We start from the raw sequence: 24,228 nt of genomic DNA, 5'->3' as shown, positions 1-24,228 counted from the left end.
AACCTCAAATCACTGAACAAGTTTGTGAGAGTGTCCAATTTCCGTATGCAAACACTGCGCTCGGTTGTACTGGCTATGGAACCCTGAGACTATATGGTATCCCTGGATATACAAGATGCGTACCTGCATATACCTATTGCCATTTTGCGTCCGCAGTACCTGCGGTTTGCTATTGGCGACCTCCACTATCAATTCCAGGCTCTGCCATTTGGACTGGCTACGGCTCCTCGCCAAGGTCATGGCCGTAATTGCAGCCCATCTGTGTCACCAGGGAGACAGGATCCTGCCGTATCTGTACGACTTGCTGATTCTGGCAAACTCCCACGATGTCCTCCTCAATCATCTACAACTGATGGTAAGCCCTCGGGTGGCTCATCAATTGGAAGAAATCCTCGCTGGTCCCATCTCAGAGCGTGGTGCACTTGGGGGCACTCCTGGACACACATGGTCAGTGACTGTTTTTGTCTCCAAAAAAAGTCCTGAAGCTTCAGGACAGGATAAGATGCTTCCTTTGTCGCCCCAGAGTGTCGATACACTCGGTGATGCAAGTACTTGGCCTGATGATGTCGGCATTCAACATGGTAGAGTATGCTCAATTTCAGTCCCGCCCTCTGCAGAGGTTAATCCTTTCCAAGTGGGACAGCCTACCTCAAATCAGATCTTACATGATCATTTTGACTCCGGAGGTTCGTCTGTCGCTGACCTGGTGGCTACAGGACCAGCAATTGAGCAGGGGCCGTCCCTTCTGGATCCCCGGATGGGTACTGCTAACAATGGATGCCAGTCTGAGTGGATGGGGTGCGGTGTTGGAGCAACACTCTTTTCAGGGTTGCTGGATCGAGGAGGAGTCACTCCTCCCCATAAACATTCTGGAGTTGCGGGTGGTGTTCAATACATTGACTCTCGCCCTGCCTCTGGTACAGAACAGACCGGTTCATGTATGGTCAGACAGTGCCACCGCGATGGCATACATAAACCATCAAGGCGGCACTCAAAGCCACATAGCAATGTTGGAATTGTCAAAAATCCTTTGGGCGGAATGCCATCTGCCAGCAATATCGGCTGTGTTCATTCGGGCATCCTAAACTGAGAAGCGGACTTCCTCAGTCGCCAGGACGTGCACGCCGGAGAGTGGAGTCTTCATCCAGAAGTCTTTTAACTCCAAGTGGACAAGAGGGCTCTACCAGATGTAGACTTGATGGCGTTTCGACACAATCACAAGGTTCTGGTCTTTCGATCAAGGACCAGGGATCCCTAAGCAGCGTTTGTGGACGCACTAGCAACTCCATGGAACTTACAGCTGCCCTGCATGTTCCCTCCAGTGTCACTCCTGTCCAGAGTCCTGCAGCAGTTCAAACTAGAAGGAGGAATACTGCTTCTAGTCGCTCCAGCGTGGCTCATATGGCATTGGTTCTCAGACCTGCAGGGTCTATCGACAGAGCGTCCTCTTCTACTTCCTCAGCACCCAGACCTCCTCATACAGGGCCCTTGTCTTTATCCGGACCTGGCCAGACTGGCTTTGACGGTGTGGCTCTTGAAGCATCACTCCTGAGGGCCAAAGGATTCTCTGAGGCGGGCATCCAAACTATACTAAAATGTTATTTGCGCACAACGCCAACAGTTAATTTGCAGCTTAAGTAAACCTATAGGAGACTCTTCACTAGTCCCAAAATAGTCAGACAAAAAAAACAATAAAGGTTCGCCAATAGCGCTATTAACAAATGTTCACACATATATATATATATATATATATATATATATATATTGAATATCTTACATTAAAGATATATCCCACATGCAAAATTTTCTATTCCAAATTTGCCCAGGGAACGGTGTGAGTAACAGACCACAGATCGATGATATCCTTGTGTCTCAGATGTATTTCCTCACAATGGGAATAGATGTCCCCTTCAAATGACCCAAAAACAAATGGACATGGTGCCAAGTACAGCCAGACATTTGAATAAAAGTAGGTGATTTAATGATATACACTCACAAACAACAGAAACAAAAAGAGTATGTAACCACTAAAGTGTGTCCGGAGCTCTGATCTGCTTCTTCCTATAAGATCTGGGAGGGTAACTGCACGGATGCCTGGTCATATGTCCTAACCCACAATAGTGGTTACATGTTCTTTTATTTCTGTTTGTGAGTGTATATCATTAAATCATTTACGGATGATGGAGGCCACTGTGCTCATTGGGACCTTTAAAGCAGCAGATATTTTTCTGTACCCTTCCCCAGATTTGTGCCTCGAGACAATCCTGTCTTGGAAGTCTACAGACAGTTCCTTTGACTTCGTGCTTGGTTTGTGCTCAGACATGCACTGTCAAGTGTGGGATCTTATATAGACAGGTGTGTGCCTTTCCAAATCATGTCCAATCAACTGAATTTACCACAGGTGGACTTCAATTAAGCTGTAGGAACATCTCTGGATGATCAGTGAAAACAGGATGCAGCTGAGCTCAAGGCTGTGAATACTTATGTACATGTTATTTCTTATTTTTTTAAATTGTTAATACATTTTCAAAAATCTCAACACTTTTTTCATGTTGTCATCATGGGGTATATTGTGTGTAGGAGTTTGAGGTAAAAAATAAATTTATTCCATTTTGGAATAAAGCTTTAACATAACAAAATGTGGAAAAAGTGAAGCGCTGTGAATACTTTCTGGAAACACTGTATATTTGGAATTTGGGACAATTAAGAATATTCTGTTAACTTATTATAAGTCAGATTCCATGAACTCAGGAAGGACCTTATAGTTAACAGGATTTGCAATTGTCACTTTACTACATGAAGTAGGAATAAACTTGGACATTACTTAGTTGCTATTGATTGAATCCAGCTAAGGCGTACTGTCGGTATCCTAGGAAGTTCCAGTTTGCTTTTATATTTTTTTCCTATGTAAAAGTCTCTTAATTGGAGCTGCTAGGGGTATAAATTTTCTAGCGGGCTATACCATTTGTATTTTGAAGCAATATTTAGATATATTGGGATAAATGTAATAGCCTGCAAAATACTGCACTGTTGCAAATTCGGCGAGCCTGTCCTTTTTTTAAAGCGTCAATATTTTAAAACGTAGAAGCAGTTTGATTGTTCCATTTTATGTTTTTGCAGTTTATAAAGAAATAAATGGAAATAATTGCGTCAGTGCAGAATCTCACACACACACACACACACAACACAAACACACAGATATATGTGTGTGTGTTTGTATATATACAGTGTGTGTGTATATATTTATATATATATATATATATATGTGTGTGTGTGTGTGTGTGTGTGTATGTATATATATATATATAAATTAATATAGTGTGTGTCTATATGTATATATGCATGTGTATGTATGAATATATGTGAATGTATGTATAAATATCTATCTATATCCCATTCGATCCCAGTGGTGCACTTCGCCAGGCACACCTAGTCGCAGACGGAGCCACGATTAGCGTTGCTCCATCTGTATAAGGTATTCATTTTAATCCAGTACGCTTTTGTGTATATTACATGAATTGTGCACATAATGTTTCACTAGTAAAAAATGTTTTCTTTGCATTAGGCTCAAAGCAGAAGCTCTTCTCGTGATGGAGTTAAGGATGGTATGCTATTCTAATTTTCATGTTTATATAAAATCTGCTGAAATTGTCTTCATATTGAAATGCAATTGGTGAGATCTCGGTCCTCTCCCACCTGTGTCAGTGTTGTCCATTCCAGGGAGTTCTGGCATTACACAAATTCGTACAGAATCATGCAGTAATTTTGAAGGAAACCTAATGGTGGTGGGTATCTGGGTAAATGCAGCTGCATAATGGGTATTTGCAAGATCCCCTAAAGTTTGATAATTGAATAGAGATCAAAGACAATGCAAATAGAAACAGAAACTTTCACTTAAAACAATAAAGGACTGCCTGGAGCAAAATAATATTTGAATTAAACATAATAGAACAAACCACAAAATTCCACATGCAGCTAATTCAAGAAAAGTTAGTACAAAATTGAAACAACCTCAGTGAGATAATTGCAGTGGTATTTTTCAATACAACTATATTTCTGCAGCAGGTTACATTGGTTTAGACAGGGAAACATCGGGGTAGAGTGTATCTTGATCCAGAGGCACCAAAAGGCTAAAGCTTTAGGCTGTTCGAGTATGCATTGGGGCCTCCTCCTATAACCCTGCCTCCAGGCACTGTGAGCTCAGTTTCAGTTGGTGTCTGCAGCAGCAGGTCACTTACAGGTGGGCTGCACTGGGCAGCCCTGAAAAAGCTTTTTCTGACAGAAAGTTTCTTCAAAACTGGGCTGTCGGCGAATGTTTGCGTGACATTCAGCGCTGCGGCTTAATCACCTCCCAAGTGGCGTTACATACTCCCGCGGCCTGTTCCCGGGTACTTGCGGCGGAGATGCTCTGGCTTTAGGCACACGGTCGCAGTCGCTCCCCTGGTTCGCATGGCTGCTACGAGGAGGAGGTAAATAAATTGTGTTCCATCCGCGTCCTAGAGAGACCGCTTGCTTCACTGGCGTGGACATTGTCACCGAGCAGGGACTCCACTATACCAGCAGGGCAATAGAGTACAGGTCGGGTTTACTAACGCCCCATTTAATAATACTCGCTAGTACCTGAGGTTGAAGTCCAGCATAGGGGAGCCGGCGCTTGACCTGTAGCCCAGGGCGACATCTACTGCTGATTTTCCCGCCCTTGAGCGGCCTCACTCTCCCTCACTACGTGACTGAGACACTGGGCGCCATTTTCTGAGCATAGTTGTGCTGTTCTCTAGGACTGCAGGGCAAGGTCTCCCTTGTAAAGCCGCCTGTACACAGCGCTGTGTCTTTATAAACACTTGGATCTTCTACATGTCTTTATACAGACAGCGTTCGTTAGGAAAAAATGTACCTGTTACAGGATATATTGTACGAGTGTTCTGATATATACCTCCGGTCTAGGACATAATATGTACAAATACTAGCCCAGTGCAGTTTTATTGTCATAACTGTCAGCATTGCCTATGATTGTGTGTGCCTGTATCTGCTATGTGGTTTCACTTTTCAGTGTTTCCCAGATATACCTATCACAAAATTCTGTACCGTAAGGGACTCTGTAAGTCAGGGTCATATATGTCGTGCATCACAGTATTTACCCATTACATGTATTCTACTGTGTACAGTCACATAATACCGGATTTTATTGCTGGTGTTGTGTACTGTGTCTACAGTCACATATGGAAGATTTTAATCGTAGGTATTGTACTTTGGCTTTATCGTACAAAATTGCTCTGTTTTTTCCATTTGTGTACAATGTCTGACAAGAAGGGCAGTAAGTCTGTGGATGCTCCTGCATCATGCAGAGCATGCACCAAAGGTTTACCAGAGGGGGAAGCTGTGTATGATGGTCTGTGTGCTATGTGTCATACATCTCCCAGTCAGTCCACAGCTCCTGTAACCAATCAGGAGCCATCCTGGGCTGCGTTCACTAACCTACTGGGTACTCTGGTGGAACTCCTTACGCCCCCTATGTGACCACCTGTGCCATTACAGCCACACATTGTCCCTATGGTTAATCCATCTTGGGTGGAAAATTTGTCTAACCAGATGCAGCAATTAAATTATTCCTTAGTCGTGCAAAAATCTACACCATGTCACTCTCGTGTCTCTGGGTCATCTAAGCGGCCTGCTTCCTCCTCACAATACACTAGTTTCTCAGATGTTTTATCTGAAGAGGCGGGGGAGCATACTGTCCTGTCAGACACTGATCAGGTGTTTCTAACGAGGATTCTCCATTGCAAATTGATGTCCCTGCCCTTTTGTTTGCTAATAAGCAAATCCTATAAATCACTGATGATGAGGATTCCATTACTGTGGCTAAGAAAACTGATATGTTCAAACGGCAGAATGTGGTTAAAAATCTATTACCCCATTCTGACCAATTGGTGGAGATCAGGCAAGAACCGTGGTCTAAACCAGGGAAAGAAATTCCCTCTGTCTAAACAGGCCTTTGCTCGCTATCCCCTCCCTGCAGAGTTATGTATCAAGTGGGAAAATCCACCGCCAGTGGAGTTTCATGTCACCCGCCTAGTGGTGTCATCCACTCTGCCTGTCACCACTGTCACTTCACTGAAGGAACCGACAGATAAGCTTGTGGAGGGATGCCTGAAGCCTATTTACTTCCTTACAGGTGCTGTGCATAAACCCAGTATTGTGGCCTACTGGGCTGCTAAAGGAATTGAAGCATGGGTTCAGGCATTAGAGGAAGAGCTGCCCGAGGATATATCTGACAGTGCAAGACCGTACCTGTCTCACATTACCACCGCTGCCTATTACATTCAGGGTGTGTTGGCAGCCAAGGCGTCGGCTACGTCTGGTTGAAGTCATGGAAAGTGGACCTAGACTCCAAAAAGACCTTGGAGGTACTCTCCTTTAAGGGGGACATTTTGTTTGGGAAAGACCTAAATGAAATTGTGTGAATTGGCTGCTAAGACTGCATTTCTCCCAAATACTAATCCTTCTGCACAGAAGGCTAAAGGTACAGCTTTTCGTTCCTTTACTCCTCAAGGGAAAGCAAAAGGTCAGGCATACCTGAGACAATCTTGTGTTCCCAAAACCACTAAACCAAAGGCAAAGCAGACTTGGACGGCCGTCAGCCTTCTTCTAAACAAGACAAGCCAGCCGCATGAGAGGGTGGGCCTTCCCCTGGGGAACTCCAGGGTGGGAGGCCGACTTCTGCAGTTCACCCAGGTCTGGTTAAAGACCACTTCAGACTCATGGGTGCAGCAAGTTGTCTCTCACGGGTACGCAGTCTCTTTCAAGAGACATCCTCCTCGACCGTTTTGCACCAAGGTTATCCCTTCAGATCTGTTAAAGGCGCAAGCTCTGCAAAAGATTTTGAGTTCCCTCCTGAATACAGGAGTGGTAGTGCCGGTTCCTCTGGCTCAGAGAGGCAGAGGTTACTACTCGACCCTGTTTCTAGTTCCGAAACCCAACGGGTCTTTCCGGCCTATATTCAACCTGAAATCACTGAACACGTTTGTGTAAGTGTCCAAGTTCCGTATGAAAGCACTGCGCTCAATTGTACTGGCTATGGAACCCGGAGACTATATGGTATCCCTGGATATACAGGATCCATACCTGCATATCCCTACTGTATTGCCATGTCACATCAGCAGTATCTGCTGTTTGCTATTGGCAACCTCCACTATTCGTTCCAGGCTCTGCCACTTGAATGGCTATGGCTCCTCTGATCTTCACTAAGGTCATGACAGTAATGACGGCACATCTCCGTCGCCAGGGATTCAGGATCCTTCCGTATCTGGATGACTTACTGATTCTGGCAAACTCCCACGATGTGCTCCTGAGTCATCTGCAACTGACGGTAAGCTACTTAAAGCCGACGGGTGGCTCATGAATTGGAAGAAATCCTCGCTGGTCCCATCTCCGAGCATGGTGCACCTGGGGGCACTCCTGGACACACACAGTCAGCTACTGTTTCTGTCTCCAGAAAAAGTCCTGAGACTTCAAGACAGGATAAGATGCTTCCTTTGTTGCCCCACAGTGTCGATATACTCGGCGATGCAAGTACTTGGCCTGATGGTGTCGGCATTCGACATGGTAGAGTGTGCTCAATTTAATTTTTGCCATATGCAGAGGTTAATCCTTTCCAAGTGGGACGGCCTACCTCATCAGATCAGATCTCACATGATCACTTTGATTCCGGAGGTCAGTCTGCCGCTGACCTGGTGGCTACAGGGCCAGCAATTGAGCAGGGGCCGTCCTTTCTGGATCCCCGAATGGGTCCTGCTGACAACGGACACCAGTCTGAGTGGATGGGGTGCGGTGTTGGAGCAACACTCTTTTCAGGGTCACTGGATCGAGGAGGAGTCACTCCTCCCCATAAACATTCTGGAGTTGCGGGTGGTGTTCAATGCATTGACTCTCGCCCTGCATCTGGTACAGAACAGGCTGGTTCGAGTACGGTCAGACAATGCCACCATGGTGGCATACATAAACTATCAAGGCGGCACTCAAAGCCGCATAGCTATGATAGGAGTGTCAAAAATCCTTTGTTGGGCAGAATGCCATCTGCCAGCAATATCGGCTGTGTTCATTCCGAGCATCCTCAACTTGGAAGCGGATTTCCTCAGTCGCCAGGACGTGCACGCCGGAGAGTGTAGTCTTCATGCAGAAGTCTTTCAACTCCTAGTGGACAAGTGGGGTCTACCAGATGTAGACCTGACGGCATCTCGATATAATCATAAGGTTCCGGTCTTTCGATCAAGGACCAGGGATCCCTAAGCAGCGTTTGTGGTCGCACTAGCAATTTCATGGAACTTACAGCTGCCCTACATATTCCCTCCAGTCTCACTCCTGTCTAGGTTCCTGCGGAAGTTCAAACAAGCATGGTTTTTACTTCTAGTCATTTTAGCGTGGCCCAGACGGCATTGGTTCTTAAACCTGCAGGGTCTATGGACAGAGCGAACTTGTCTACTTCCTCAGCGCCCAGACCTCCTCATACATGGCACTTGTCTTTATCCGGACCTAGCTAGGCTGGCTTTGACAGCGTGGCTCTTGAAGCATCACTCCTGAGGGCCAAAAGATTCTCCGAAGCGGTCATCCAAACTATGTTAAAAGCCTGTTAACTGACTTCAGCTTGACTTTATTACAGGGTCTGGAATTCTTGCTTCACCTGGTGTGCTGATAAGAATTAAGATGCATACAGATTCAGAACTTCTAAAATTCTGGCTTTCTGCAAAGAGGCCTGGACTTAGGTCTTCGTCTGGCCTTTCTCAAGGATCCCATATCTGCCTTGTCGGTATAGTTTCAGAGAAAAATTGTGCCTGTACCTGACATTGATACATTCACTCAGGGTGTCTTACGGATTCAGCCTCCCTATGTCCCTCCTGTTGCTCCATGGGATCTGTCTGATGTCCTGAATGCCTTGCAAGAGTCTTCATTTGGACATCTTGAGACGGTGGACCTTAAATGACTCACAGCCAAGGTCTTGTTTTTACTGGCTATTGCCTCTGCTTGAAGGCTGTCGGACTTAAGTACTTTGTCCTGTCGTCCACCCTTTCTAAAATTTCATCATGACCGGGCAGTTTTTAGAACTCGCCCAGGTTATTTACCTAAGATGGTGTCATTTTTTCACCTTATCCATGATATTGTGGTTCTGGCCTTTATCTCATTTGATTTGTCTTCCAAAGAGCGGTCTTTGGATGTGGTAGGGGCTCTCCGTATGTATGTGGATGGGACTGCCTCAATCAGGAGGCCAGACTCCCTTTTTGTCTTGTTTGGTTTTCACAAATGTGGCTGGCCTGCGATTAAGCAAACCTTGGCCAGATGGATTAGAATGGGGATTGCAGAATCTTATGCGCAGGTTGGTCACCCTATTAAAGCCCATTCTACTTGGTCTGTTTGACCTTCTTGAGCGGCTCGCCATGGTTCCACAGAACAATTGTGCAAGGGGGCTACGTGGTCCTCTGGAAACACCGTTTATTAGGTTATATACCTTTGATACTTCCGCCTCCCAGGATGCTACCTTTGGACACCGGATTCTCATGCCCACTAAGGTGCATTCCCTCCCTTGAGGAACTGCTTTTGGACGTCCCCGATGTTTCCCTGTGGAAACCAATGTATCCTGCTGCAGTAAAGGAGAGTTATGGTAGACTTACCATTGTTAACTCGCTTTCTGAGAGCAGGCTAATTAGTACCTGCACCTGTAAGAGGTTGATATAAGATGTGTAAGGGTTTGTCTCTCGGTCTCACTACTTGGGGAAACAGGCATCAGGCCTGTTATGAAATACTGATTTGCTGACTGTAAGTACTATGTATGTGCCTTTTGTTTGTGGTAGGTCTGTTGGGTCCTATCACTTTGAGAGAGGGACTCTATGATGTTTAGTTAGTGCCCAGATGGGCTAGTATTTAGTTTTATGTATTGTACAATAAAACTAGCCATGGCCAGATTGCATGAAAAAGCTGAACTGGTTTGCAGTTTTCCTGGCTTCTGTGTGTTTGGAAGTGCCCATCTACCCCAGGAGAGGGCGCCCCTATCCGGAGATAGAGAGTTAGATAGATAGAGAGATATACAGTATATATAAATATAAACAAAACAATATCTCTGTGCTCTAATATGTACATGTCTAAATTCAGTACAGAAGCTGTTCATTCAGTCAGTGGATCAACCAATGTTCAGTGTGTCGAGGTTTAGGATTGTACATATACATTGATACACTGGTTCTGTACCACTGTAGTGGGATTACAGTGATACAGAACCAGGCTCCAGGTCAAACATGTGCACAGGTTACCAGTCTGAATAGAAAAAGGATTCTATTCAGACTGGTGACCTGTGCACATGTTTGATCTGGAGCCTGGATCTATAACACTGTAATCCTATCAATGATATATCAGTGCAAATTTATTACAGTATACCAGTAAATGATTTCTGTCACCAGATAGGAACTGTTATATTTATATAGGGCAATCCTTTGAGATGCCATCTCCAATTTTCATCTAAATAAAATCTATAGTACGGAGCAACTGTGCCACTACTTATGATATATGATCTTCAAAGACTGATTCAAGCAGCGAGTGTGTCCATATAGTAAGCCTGATATTTAATAGTTTTGTACCCCTGATTAAGTCTTTTTAGACGAAACGCGTAGGGTTCACCAATCAATACCTGCCATGTCCTGGTGTATGTGAATTCCACATAGAGCTCACACCTTTTGAGGGTGGAATCTATTCCAACTGTTTGCACTCAGACATATGTTTGGATTCATTGGTTTTATGATATTGTGTATGTTATTTTTAATATTTTAAGAAGTAAAAGAAAATCTTGTACTTCATATGTCTGATTTTTGTTTTGGGTGATTTTTGGTGAGAGGGTATATTTATAGGGAACCTCGTTCTGACCACCTGAACCCTAATAAACCTTGGTTGATCCACTGAATGAACAGCTTCTGAACTGAATTTACAGTCATATACATATTAGCGCACAGAGATATTGTTTTTGTTTGTATGCATATATTGGTGTCCCACTAACGGGTTCCATCTACAGTGCTGCTTATAAGACGGCGCAAAATAAGAGTATCTCTTATATCTATATATTTAAAAATTAAAGAGATACTCTTATTTTGCACTGTCTGTGTGTGTGTATATGTATGTATATATATGTATGTATGTGTATATATATGTATATATATGTATGTATGTATATATATATATATATATATACAGGTTGAGTATCCCTTATCCAAAATGCTTGGGACCAGAGGTATTTTGGATATCGGATTTTTCCGTATTTTGGAATAATTGCGTACCATAATGAGATATCATGGTGATGGGACCTAAATCTAAGCACGGAATGCATTTATGTTACATATACGCCTTATACACACAGCCTGGAGGTCATTTTAGCCAATATTTTTTATAACTTTGTGCATTAAACAAAGTGTGTCTACATTCACACAATTCATTTATGTTTCATATACACCTTATACACACAGCCTGAAGGTCATTTAATACAATATTTTTAATAACTTTGTGTATTAAACAAAGTTTGTGTACATTGAGCCATCAAAAAACAAAGGTTTCACTATCTCACTCTCACTCAAAAATGTCCGTATTTCGGAATATTCCGTATTTTGGAATATTTGGATATGGGATACTCAACCTGTATATAGTCAAAGAGGCAAAATGCCCATCGGGTTCAACCTGTATTCTGCATTAATCTGTTTATTTTATAATGTGCATGCTGAAGTAATGGTTTAGTACCGATTTACAGCAATGATTCCTACCACTCCCAGATAATTTTAATGTCAATATGCTAAATGCTAAAGCCCTTGATACGTTTTCCTGTTAGAAATTTGTCCAATCCGTATATATATATATATGTATAGATAGCGGTGTGGGGATCGGCACTCACGAATAAGGGTGCTGGAATACTTGCTGCGGTGCCCTCTGTAATCCTCTGTGGGATCCAATATGATATGCAGCAAAAGCAGCGGCACTCAGCAGACAAATGTAGATGAAGAAAATAGCGTTTATTTACATCCTACGGCGTTTCGGGGAACAAGCCCCGTCTTCAGGGACAGACGATATATCGTCTGTCCCTGAAGACGGGGCTTGTTCCCCGAAACGCCGTAGGATGTAAATAAACGCTATTTTCTTCATCTACATTTGTCTGCTGAGTGCCGCTGCTTTTGCTGCATATATATATGTGTATATATATATATATATAGTGTTCAGTCTAAGATTTTTTTAGGGCAGGGTGCTGAGCATTGAAGAGGGCACATTTTTATTTTGAAGGGCACATTTTTGATGCGACGCTTTGCGCACAAAGCATAGCGCATATGTTTATAGTTTTCGTACATACATTTTGCCCTTAGTAAATCATGTACTGAGAAACATACTGTATATGTCCAGTCTTCTTGAAAGATCGGCTGTAGCATATACATAAGTAGATAATTCTAAATGTCTTTTCCAGTGCTGAAGTAGTTATAGGGGCATATGCAATAGCGGGCGAATCGCGTCATTAGATCCGCCTCTGTATGATTCGCCCGCTATCGCCAGCCGCAGCCCTGTCGCCGGGACCCTGAATACGCAATATTCAATGAAAAAATGATTCGCCCCTCCCGCAGGCGGATTCCGGCCAATCGGCGAGCAGTGGGCGTACTGAATTCGCCTTCCTGCCCAAATTGCTGGAACGGTAAAATCAGGAAAAAAAATGGCGTGGGGTCCCCCCTCCAAAGCATAACCAGCCTCGGGCTCATTGAGCTGGGCCTGGTTCTAAAAATGCGGGGAAAAAATTGACAGGGGATCCCCCGTATTTTTAAAACCAGCACCGGGCTCTGCGCCTGATGCTGGTGCCAAAAATACGGGGGACAAAACGAGTAGGGGTCCCCCGTATTTTTAACACCAGCATCGGGCTCCACTAGCTGGACAGATAATGCCACAGCCGGGGGTCACTTTTATGCCGTGCCCTGCGGCCGTGGCATCAAATATCCAACTAGTCACCCCTGGCCGGGGTACCCTGGGGGAGTGGGGACCCCTTCAATCAAGGGGTCCCCCCCCCCCAGCCACCCAAGGGCCAGGGGTGAAGCCCGAGGCTGTCCCCCCCCATCCAATGGGCTGCGGATGGGGGGGCTGATAGCCTTTGTGTAAAAAAAAAAGATATTGTTTTTTCCATTAGTACTACAAGTCCCAGCAAGCCTCCCCCGCAAGCTGGTACTTGGAGAACCACAAGTACCAGCATGCGGGAGAAAAACGGGCCCGCTGGTACCTGTAGTACTACTGGGAAAAAAATACCCAAATAAAAACAGGACACACACACCTTGATAGTAAAACTTTATTTCATACGTCGACACACACATACTTACCTGTGTTGACACGCCGACTGCAACGATCTCCGACGATCCGAGGGTACCTGTCAAAAAATTATACTCACCTTCCAGCGTCCGTCCAGAGGTCCAGGTCCAGAGGTAAATCCACGCACTTTGTAAAATAAAAAAACGATCACCGAGCCATACCGGACTAGAAAGGAGTGTAATGTTTTCACATTACACTCCTTTCTCCCGAATGCCGGGACATCACGTGACTCCTGTCACTGATGTCCCTTCAGCCAATCAGGAAGCGCTACTGCCGTGGCGCTCACCTGATTGGCTGGACGCCGTCTGTACTCTGACAGCGCCTCGCACAGCTCCCTCCATTACTTTCAATGGTGGGAACTTAGCGGCTAGCGGTGGGGTCACCCGCCGGTCAGCCGCTGACCGGCGGGTGACCTCACCGCTAGCCGCTAAGTTCCCACCATTGAATATAATGGAGGGAGCTGTGCGATGCGCTGTCACAGCGATCAGCCAATCAGGTGAGCGCAACGAAGTTGCGCTTCCTGATTGGCTTAGAGACCTGTCAGTGACAGCTGTCACTGACAGATCTTAATCGTGGAAAGGTGTCCCATGTGTCAGCATGGGACCCCTTTCAGTCCGTTTTTGGTGCGGGTAAATGCGTTTTCTTTTTTTGCCAAGTACGTGGATTTATCTCTGGAGCCTGTTGAGGTGAGTATATTGATCTTTTATTTTCAGGTACCCCGGGATTCTACATGGAGAAGAGGACCGATGTCGGCGTGTGAACATAGGTAAGTATGTGTGTGTCGGTAGTGTGAAATAAAGTTTTACTGTCGACGGTGTGTGTGTCCTGTTTTTATTTGGGTATTTTTTTTCCAGTAGTACTACAGGTACCAGCGGGCCCGTTTTTCTCCCGCATGCTGGTACTTGTGGTTCTCCAAGTACCAGCTTGCGGGGGAGGCTTGCTGGGACTTGTAGTACTAATGGAAAAAACAATATCTTTTTTATTATCACAAAGGCTATCAGCCCTCCCATCCGCAGCCCATTGGATGGGGGGGGACAGCCTCGGGCTTCACCCCTGGCCTTTGGGTGGCTGGGGGGGGGGGACCCCTTGATTGAAGGGGTCCCCACTCCCCCAGGGTACCCCGGCCAGGGGTGACTAGTTGGATATTTGATGCCACGGCCGCAGGGCACGGCATAAAAGTGACCCCCGGCTGTGGCATTATCTGTCCAGCTAGTGGAGCCTGATGCTGGTGTTAAAAATACGGGGGACCCCTACTCGTTTTGTCCCCCGTATTTTTGGCACCAGCATCAGGCGCAGAGCCCGGTGCTGGTTTTAAAAATACGGGGGATCCCCTGTCAATTTTTTCCCCGGATTTTTAGAACCAGGACCAGCTCAATGAGCCCGAGGCTGGTTATGCTTTGGAGGGGGGACCCCACGCCATTTTTTTTTCTGATTTTACCGTTCCAGCAATAAATAAAAAAAAAAATAATAATAATATTTTAAAAAATATATAAATAATATTTGTGCCTCCCCCCCCAAAAAAAAAAATACCTAATCCCTTCTAATATAAATAGATCTGCTATTCCCCCAAAAAAAAACACAAAAAAAAACATGTTTAAAATTTTTTTATTTGTTTTCACCCTCCAAAGTGTGGCGGATTGAAAATGACGAATTTGCTGTCTAAAAGCACTGCTGTCGAATTTCCAAACTTGAATTGAATATGCTTTGGTCGAATTGCAGCACTTGTATCATTGCAGAAAAGTCGAATTTGCAAAAAGTCGAATTTCAAAAAGTCGAATTTGAAGGTCCGTTTTTTGGTCGGAAAGCACTGCATTGCATAGGGGAATTTTTTTTTTTGGTCGAAAATGACCCGAAATTCGCCAATTTCGGGAATTCGACCACAATTGCATATACCCCATAATCCGTATGTGTTATGAAACAGAAAAGTTAAACAATGGGTTAAAATATATAGGAAAAAAACAAGTCTGTTCTACTAAGGAAATACTGTAAGCAGTACATGCTTACTGCTTACCCTGTTCTTTCCCTCTTTATCAGAGTGCTGTGTTATTTACAGTGCCTCCTCTGCCATCCAGTTGGCTAAGGATAGAAATTGGGTTTCAATTTCAGAAGTTGGCAAGGTGTAGGCGCCAACACTGTAACATGCACTCTGACTGTTGCATTCTGTATACAAGGGGGCGATTTATGGTCCTGCAGGGTGCACTGAAAAAGGGCAGGGTGCTTTTTCACATTTCAAAAATGGCCTGCACCCTGCTGAAACAGCCTAGAAGGAACACTAATACCGCATTCAGACTGCAAATGCCGGATCCTACCCGGTAAGACAAACGTGTACTTACCGGGTGGGATCCGGCATTTGCGCTCCGCTGCTGGCTTTCCGACCCGGCAATATACTGGGTCGGTTGCCATAGCAGCGGAGGGAGCAGCAGGGGCGGGGGTGGAGGCGGCGCCGGGAGATGAGCTCATCTCCTGCGCCGCCTCTCCCTATGCTGTGAATGGGAACCGTGTCGCATCGACACGGCTCCCATTCACACCGCACCTGACCCGGTAATCAACCCGGGTAAAACCCTTCTTTTTTACCGGGTTGAATTACCGGGTCAGGCGACCCGCTAAATCGTCAAAGGACCTTTCACATCGCACACTGACCCGGTTCGACACGGCAATATGCCGTGTCGATACCGGGTTATTTGTGCGATGTGAAAGGGGTATAATATATATATATATATATATATAAAACAAAAAGTGAGAATAGGCGCCTCCTAGTGCAATATTTTGGATATATTGTGACCTCCACTCTCGGTATCACCCAAGTGAATTCAAGGTGTACCGTGATTGGTGGAATTCCAACCACCTGTTTGAATAGCACAGTGTCATGACTTCAATGTACGATAGGATTAGTTTTCATCAATAGTATCCTGGTGGTGCTTCTCCCCAGTTTTTTACGTCACACAGAAGGGATAAGAGCAGAAAGGACCGATAGTGCAATACGTTTTATAAAAAAACATACATTCATTCAGAACTGGTCCTAATAATAAAATAATTGCCCGTACAATATAAAGATAAAAAAACTGCTTATCTGTCATTAGTCGTCCATACGAGTAAACACTCAACGCGTTTCGTCCGATGCCCACGGCCTGGACTTCCCCAGGAGTGTTATGGTGTGAGTTGCATGGACACATATTCATACCCATATCAATTAATCCAATACACAGGAAATTGACAGCTGAGCCCGGGTTTGCGGAAGTGACATAATCTACGAGTTTATAATTCTTACTAGTCTAAAAATATATGATCATATATAATATAATAGTGTCCCAGTGACTGTGCTCACATGCATCTGCAGACACAATGCAGTCTATGGAAGTCGCTCATGGCACCCTGTGTGCATGCGCCGGCCAGGTTGGTCACAGCACCGCCGCCGCGCTCACACGCCTTCGGCCACTGAAGTAAGCCTGCATATGTCCACATACTGTGGCGCCATCTTTTTGGAGACCAAAGGCTCGAATTGTAGTATATAAACTTAGTAAAAAAGATGGTAAAAAAAGAGAGATGGGTATTATTGTATTACCATGCATCAGTGTGTAACAAGGATGTGAGAGGATGAAGTTTAAGAATTATTTAAAAGAAGTTCATAAAGGGATTTTACGAAGAATGTGAAACAACTAGGATATTCAGATATTATCCATTATATAAAGTGCTTGTGTATTTAAAAAAAAAAAAAAGACTCATTAGGTGATGTTATAAAGTGCTTGTGCATATATATGCATTGGATTATTTAATTGACTACTAATCACTGGATATAGAAACATCTATCACATGTAAATATACATGTTTGAATCAGCACTCCGATTACTGTAATTTAAAGGGACAGTGCTAGTTATTAATAAAGATTGCAAAATACAGGTTGAGTATCCCTTATCCAAAATGCTTGGGACCAGTGGTATTTTGGATATGGGATTTTTCCGTATTTTGGAATAATTGCATACCATAATGAGATATCATGGTGATGGGACCTAAATCTAAGCACAGAATGCATTTATGTTACATATTCACCTTATACACACAGCCTGAAGGTAATTTTAGCCAATATTTTTTATAACTTTGTGCATTAAACAAAGTGTGTGTACATTCACACAATTCATTTATGTTTCATATACACCTTATGCACACAGCCTGAAGGTCATTTAATACAATATTTTTAATAACTTTGTGTATTAAACAAAATTTGTGTACATTGAGCCATCAAAAAACAAAGGTTTCACTATCTCACTCTCACTCAAAAAAGCCCGTATTTCGGAATATTCCGTATTTCGGAATATTTGGATATGGGATACTCAACCTGTAATTATAAAGTGCAAGTTCTTAGTGAAACTTCTCTCATATGTGCATACACATATGCTTATATATACAGTGTAAATACTGGAATATTAAAGGGACAGTGCTAGTTATTAATAAGATTTCCAGAATAATTAAAAAGTGCAAGTGTTTAGTGTGAAAAAAGGGTAAGCATTTAAATATAGGATAAATATTCTTAAAGGAATGGTTCGACTTCATAATTGTCATTGAGGCCCCTCGGGGCCAAATTTCTTAATTCATATATCCAGTACATCTCCCTTTTTTAAAGTCTCTTTTCTCTGTCGCCTCCTCTGTGCCCCACTGGGATAATTTCAAGAGTTCTGACTGTAAGGCCTTTTGTATCCAAATTATGGAAGAGTTTGAAGTGCTTCGGTACCGACTGGTGTTCTTGTCTATTTTTAGTGCTCCTAATGTGCTTTTGGATAAGTAATTTCAGTTGTCGTTTTGTCTTCCCTATATATCTTCATTTACAGGGATATTCGAGTATATAGACCACCCAGTTCGTATTACATTTCGCTAGGACTTTTGTAAAGTATGTTTTAGAGCCTTCAGAGTTGGTGAAAGATTTTGCGTGGGGATTCACAAACTGACATGTTACAATGCTGGCATTTAAAGAGTCCTTTCATATCCCATAAATTCTTCTTTTCTTGTCGGATGGGGAACAACATACTATGTGCAAGATGATCTTTAAGATTCTTCGCTTTCTTAAAAACTACTTGTGGTCTGTCCGGTAAAATAGTACTCAAAATAGGGTCCATTTGTAAAACCCCCCAGTGCTTACTTAAAATCCCCCGGATATTTTTATCGTGACAGTTAAAAGTTGTGATAAAATTCAGCCCTTGGTTTTCTTTTACTTTATTATTATATTTCAGAAGATCCTGACGATTAGTAGCAAGAGTCCTAGTTTGTGCTTCATCTACTAGGTCCTTGGGATAGCCCCTTTCTAGAAATCGTTCTCCATACAAAGTTAGTTGTTCTTCTGTATCCTCTGGTTTGGTACAGTTCCTCTTAATTCTACAGAATTGCGAATAAGGAATATTCGTCTTCCATTACATCGCATGACTGCTCTTATAGTGTACATATGAACTGGTATCAACTTCCTTGATAACATTTTTGGTAACCACCACAGTGCCATTATTGGTTAAAATCAGGTCCAGGTATTCAATTTCTATGACGTCCATCTTGTAAGTGAAAGATAAATTATAGTCATTCCTTTCCAGATGTGTCATAAAATCCATAAAACATTAGTGCCATCCCAAATTAAAAGTATGTCATCAATATAACGCTTATACACAACAAGTAGGGCTTGTTATTGTACACGTATTTCTGTTCCCAGCTCCCCATGTGCAAATTAGCAAAACTGGGTGCGAAAACAGTGCCCATTGCTGTTCTGCAAACTTGTAAGTAAAACTTCTCTAAAAATTTTAAATAGTTATGTTAAAGTATAAAATTGTGTTTTTTGTCCAAAGTGTTGTCATTATCCAGGAATTCTCTGCATGAATCTATCCCTTTCTCTTGTGATATGGAAGTGTACAGGGATTGAACGTCAATTGTTACCCATAGATATTCTTGTTTCCATTTGAAATTTTCCAGAAACTGTAGCAATGATGTAGTGTCTTTGACGTATGATCTTAGCTTTGAAACATATTTCTTCCAAAAAATTTCTACATACTCCGACAAGTTGGCTGTTAATGAATTTATACCGGCCACAATTGGCCTGCCTGGAGGATCTACCAATCGTTTGTGTATTTTGGGCAGAAAGTAAAAAATTGGTACGGTGGGATGGTTCATTATTAAAAATTGATACTCGTCTTTCGTTAATACTTCTTCATGCAGAGCTGTAATCAATATTGATCTGAGTTCTTCCACAAAATCCTCAGTGGGGACTGTAGGTAGTCCGTGATATGAGTCGGTGTCCCCTAGTAGGCGATTTGCTTCCTTCTCATACTCAGTGCGGTTCAAAACTACTAAGCCTCCACCTTTGTCGGCTTGGAGTATTACTATCTCTTTATTCTTTTTCAAATCCTTCAAAGCTTTCTTTTCAAAGTTTGATAGATTTGTTTTGGTACCAGGTTTGAGTAACTCAAAATCATTCTTTACTAGTTCGTAGAACAAATCAATTTGAGTGTTTCTTGATTCAAGTGGATAACACTTTGATTGCGGTCTAAGGCCTGATTTTTGATCCCACTTCGGGATTTTGCTTTTGGCCTGAAGGCTTCGTTTGGAAGTGTCTTTTTAAGGTGAGCTTCCTTATATATTTATTTAGGTCTTTGAAAGCTTCAAAGTTGTCCATCTGGGATGTGGGGGCAAAAGAAAGTACTTTGGATAGTAGTGCCCTTTCTGCGGAGGTTAGTATGTGATTCGACAAATTAAAGATACCCTTTTCCCCCATTTCTGGGGTATTTATTGTTTTAGGTTTCTTCTTTTTTTGTATTCACTCAATGCCCCCCCCCCCCCCCTTCTTCCTATTCGGATCTTCTTTTTAGGGGTGATGCTCTTTGCACTGTTTCTCTGACATATGGATCCCTCTGCATCTTTTGGTCTGAGGCTACTGGGGATAAAAAATCATCCACATCTGTTTCCGAATGTAGTCTGTTGAGTGCTGAATATCTGTTTTCTGTCTCGAACTTTGCCTTTCCTGGTGTCCTGGGTTTTCTGTAATACTCCTTTTCCTTGTAGTTTCTTTGTTTCTGTGGAATAGTTCACCAGTTTTGGTTTCTATGATTGGAATGGTCACGTCTCCTGTGTTCTTAAGGTTCCCTTAAGCCGTTCCATTTCTTTACTCTGTTGTTCATGTAGTCAGTTTTATCCCGTTGGTATTTCCTTTCTTTCAACGATATAACTTCATCCTCTCTCCTTTCCAATTTCTTTACTAGGACAACCTCATTGGCTTTATAGTCTTCTTTCCCCCTGTATGGTTTCATGGCTTGTTCCTCCTTTCTTATATATTTATATTTAAAAGGTTAGCCTGAACAGCAAACCATTGGAGAAAAGGGCTGCCACCCCATAGAAAAAAGCAGGGGAGTGTATAGAAAAATATAGGACGTCCAACTCCCACAAAAGGGAACAGGACATTTTGAGCTGTGAGGAAGGAGTAGCGCCAATTACCACCCGCACATATTTTCTCTTACGTCCTAGAGGATGCTGGGGACTCCGTAAGGACCATGGGGTATAGACGGGCTCCGCAGGAGACATGGGCACTCTAAAGACTTTAGATGGGTGTACACTGGCTCCTCCCTCTATGCCCCTCCTCCAGACCTCAGTTAGATCCTGTGCCCAGAGGAGACTGGATGCACTGCAGGGGGAGCTCTACTGAGTTTCTCTGAAAATACTTTTTGGTAGGTTTTTTATTTTCAGGGAACACTGCTGGCAACAGGCTCCCTGCTTCGTGGGACTGAGGGGAGAGAAGCAGACCTACTTAACTGATAGGCTCTGCTTCTTAGGCTACTGGACACCATTAGCTCCAGAGGTTCGGAACACAGGTGTCGTCCTCGCTGTTCGTCCCGGAGTCGCGCCGCCGTCCTCCTCACAGAGCCGGAAGGTAGAAGCTGGGTGAGTATAAGAAGAAAGAAGCCTTCACAGGCTGCAGAAGACTTCGGATCTTCACTGAGGTACCCCGCAGCGGTAACGCTGCGCTACATTGCTCCCACACATACACACACAGAAGGCACTGTATGGGCGCAGGGGGGGGGGGGGGGGGGGGGCGCGCCCTGGGCAGCAATATTAACCTAAAGGGACACTGGCTAATATATAATATACTGCGGAGGCAATATATTGAAAAACCCCTGCCAGTATAAAGAATTTGAGCGGGACCGAAGCCCGCCGTTGAGGGGGCGGAGTTTGATGCTCCAGCACTGACCAGCGCCATTTTTCTCCACAGCAAGCTGCAGAGAAGCTGCTCCCCGGACTCTCCCCTGCTGAGCAAGTACAGAGGGCAAAAAAGAGGGGGGGGAGGCACATTTAATTGGCGCAGTGAGTGTATTATTTATTCTATAAAAGAGCACTGTACAGTTTGGGATTTTATTCCAGTGTCCAGTGGCGCTGGGTGTGTGCTGGCATACTCTCTCTCTGTCTCTCCAAAGGGCCCTATTGGGGGGCTGTCCCCATAATTGTATATCCCAGTGTGTGTGGGGGTGTCAGTACGTGTGTGTCGACATGTCTGAAGCTGAAGGCTCATCTAAGGAGGAGGTGGAGCAGATGATTGTGGTGTCTCCATCGGCGACGCCGACACCTGATTGGTTGGATATGTGGAATGTTTTAAATGCAAATGTGTCTTTATTACATAAAAGATTGGACAAGGCAGAGTCCAGAGAAAAAGCAGGGAGTCAATCCATGGCTTTGACTGTCACAAGGCCCTTCGGGCTCTCATAAACGTCCCCTGTCCCAGGTAGCAGACACTGATACCGACACGGATTCTGACTACAGTGTCGACTACGATGATGCGAGGTTACACCCAAGGGTGGCCAAAAGTATTCATTATATGATTATTGCAATAAAAGCTGTTTTGCATATCACAGAGGACCCCTCGTTGCCTGACACGAGGGTATGCATGTTTAAGGAGAAGAAACCTGAGGTAACCTTTCCCCCATCTCATGAGCTGAACGCTTTATTTGAAAAAGCTTGGGAAACTCTGGACAAGAAACTGCAGATTTCCAAGAGAATTCTTATGGCGTATCCTTTCCCCGCACAGGACAGGTTACGGTGGGAATCCTCGCCCAGGGTGGACAAGGCTTTAACGCGCTTGTCCAAAAAGTTGGCGCTACCGTCTCCTGACACGGCAGCCCTCAAGGATCCTGCTGATCGCAGACAGGAGACTACCTTAAAATCAATTTATACACATACGGGTGCCTTGCTCAGACCGGCAGTAGCGTCGGCATTGGTATGTAGCGCAATAGCAGCATGTGCAGATAACTTGTCATCTGACATTGACACCCTAGATAAGGATAGCATTTTATTGACCTTGGGTCATATAAAAGACGCAGCGTTATATATGAGAGACGCTGCGAGAGACGTTGGGCTGTTGGGTTCAAGAGCCAATGCCATGGCAATTTCTGCTAGGCGAGCCCTGTGGACCCGCCAGTGGATGGGTGATGCCGATTGAAAGAGACATATGGAAACTTTGCCTTACAAGGGTGAGGTTTTATTTGGGGAGGGCCTCGCGGACCTGATTTCCACAGCTACCGCGGGTAAATCTTCTTTTTTGCCTTATGTTCCCCCACAGCAGAAGAAAACACCTCAATATCAGATGCAGTCCTTTCGGTCGCATAAGTCCAGAAGAGGTCGGGGCTCTTCCTTCCTCGCCAGAGGGTAGAGGGAAAAGAATGCCTGCTACGGCTGGTTCCGAGGAACAGAAGTTTTCCCCGGCTTCTACAAAATCCACCGTATGAAGCTGGGGCTCCACTGCGGGAGTCCGCGCCGGTGGGGGCACGTCTTCGACTCTTCAGCTAGGTCTTGGTTCTGTCAGATTTGGATCCTTGGGCGATAGAAATTGTATCCCAAGGCTACGAACTGGAATTCAAAGAAGTGCCTCCTCGCCGATTTTTCAAGTCAGCGTTGCTAGCTTCTCCCCCAGAGAGGGAAATAGTTTTAGCTGCAATACAAAAGCTGTGTCGACAGCAGGTGATTATCAAGGTTCCCCTAATACAACAGGGGAAAGGGTACTATTCAACCCTATTTGTGGTCCCAAAACCGGATGGCTCGGTCAGACCCATTCTGAATCTAAAATCCCTAAACCTGTATCTAAAAAGGTTCAAATTCAAGATGGAATCTCTCCGGGCAGTGATCTCCAGCCTGGAAGGGGGGGATTTTATGGTATCATTAGACATAAAGGATGCATACCTTCATGTCCCCATTTATCCTCCTCATCAGGCGTACCTGAGATTCGCTGTACAGGACTGTCATTACCAGTTTCAGACGTGCCGTTTGGGCTGTCCATGGCCCCGAGGATTTTCACCAAGGTAATGGCGGAAATGATGGTGCTCCTACGCAGACAAGGAGTCACAATTATCCCATACTTGGACGATCTCCTGATAAAAGCGAGATCAAGAGATCAGTTGCTGAAAAGCGTGTCACTCTCCCTGAGAGTGCTGCAGCAACACAGCTGGATCCTAAATCTGCAAAAGTCGCAGTTGATTCCAACGACTCTGCTATTATTTTTAGGCATGATTCTGGACACGGAAAAGAAGAGGGTTTTTCTCCCAATGGAACAGGCCCAGGAACTCCAGAGCATGGTCAGAGACCTGTTAAAGCCAAAAAGAGTGTCAGTTCATCAATGCACTCGAGTACTGGGAAAGATGGTGGTGGCCTACGAGGCCATCCCCTTCGGCAGGTTCTATGCGAGGACATTTCAGTGGGACCTTCTGGACAAGTGGTCAGGGTCCCATCTACAAATACATCAGAAAATAAGCCTGTCCCCCAGGGCCAGGGTGTCTCTCCTGTGGTGGCTGCAGAGTGCTTACCTTCTAGAGGGCCGCAGGTTCGGCATTCAAGACTAGGTTCTGGTAACCACGGACGCGAGCCTCC

General features: G+C 44.3%; 1 protein-coding gene across 6 annotated transcripts in view; it reads left to right on the top strand.

The window, feature by feature from the left end:
* The window catches only part of LOC134927845 (uncharacterized), a 491,244-nt gene that overhangs the window by 270,151 nt on the left and 196,865 nt on the right, over nucleotides 1-24,228 (top strand). For all 6 annotated transcript variants that reach the window (XM_063922906.1, XM_063922905.1, XM_063922901.1 and 3 more), the window contains one exon: nucleotides 3,566-3,605. In XM_063922906.1, coding sequence (XP_063778976.1) covers nucleotides 3,566-3,605 — 40 coding nt within the window. The remainder of the gene's footprint in view (nucleotides 1-3,565; nucleotides 3,606-24,228) is intronic.

This window comes from Pseudophryne corroboree, chromosome 5 (genome assembly GCF_028390025.1).
Source record: "Pseudophryne corroboree isolate aPseCor3 chromosome 5, aPseCor3.hap2, whole genome shotgun sequence".
NCBI lineage: Eukaryota > Metazoa > Chordata > Amphibia > Anura > Myobatrachidae > Pseudophryne > Pseudophryne corroboree.
The sequence above is the reverse complement of the archived record's forward strand: the minus strand, read 5'-3'. Positions and strand labels throughout refer to the sequence as shown.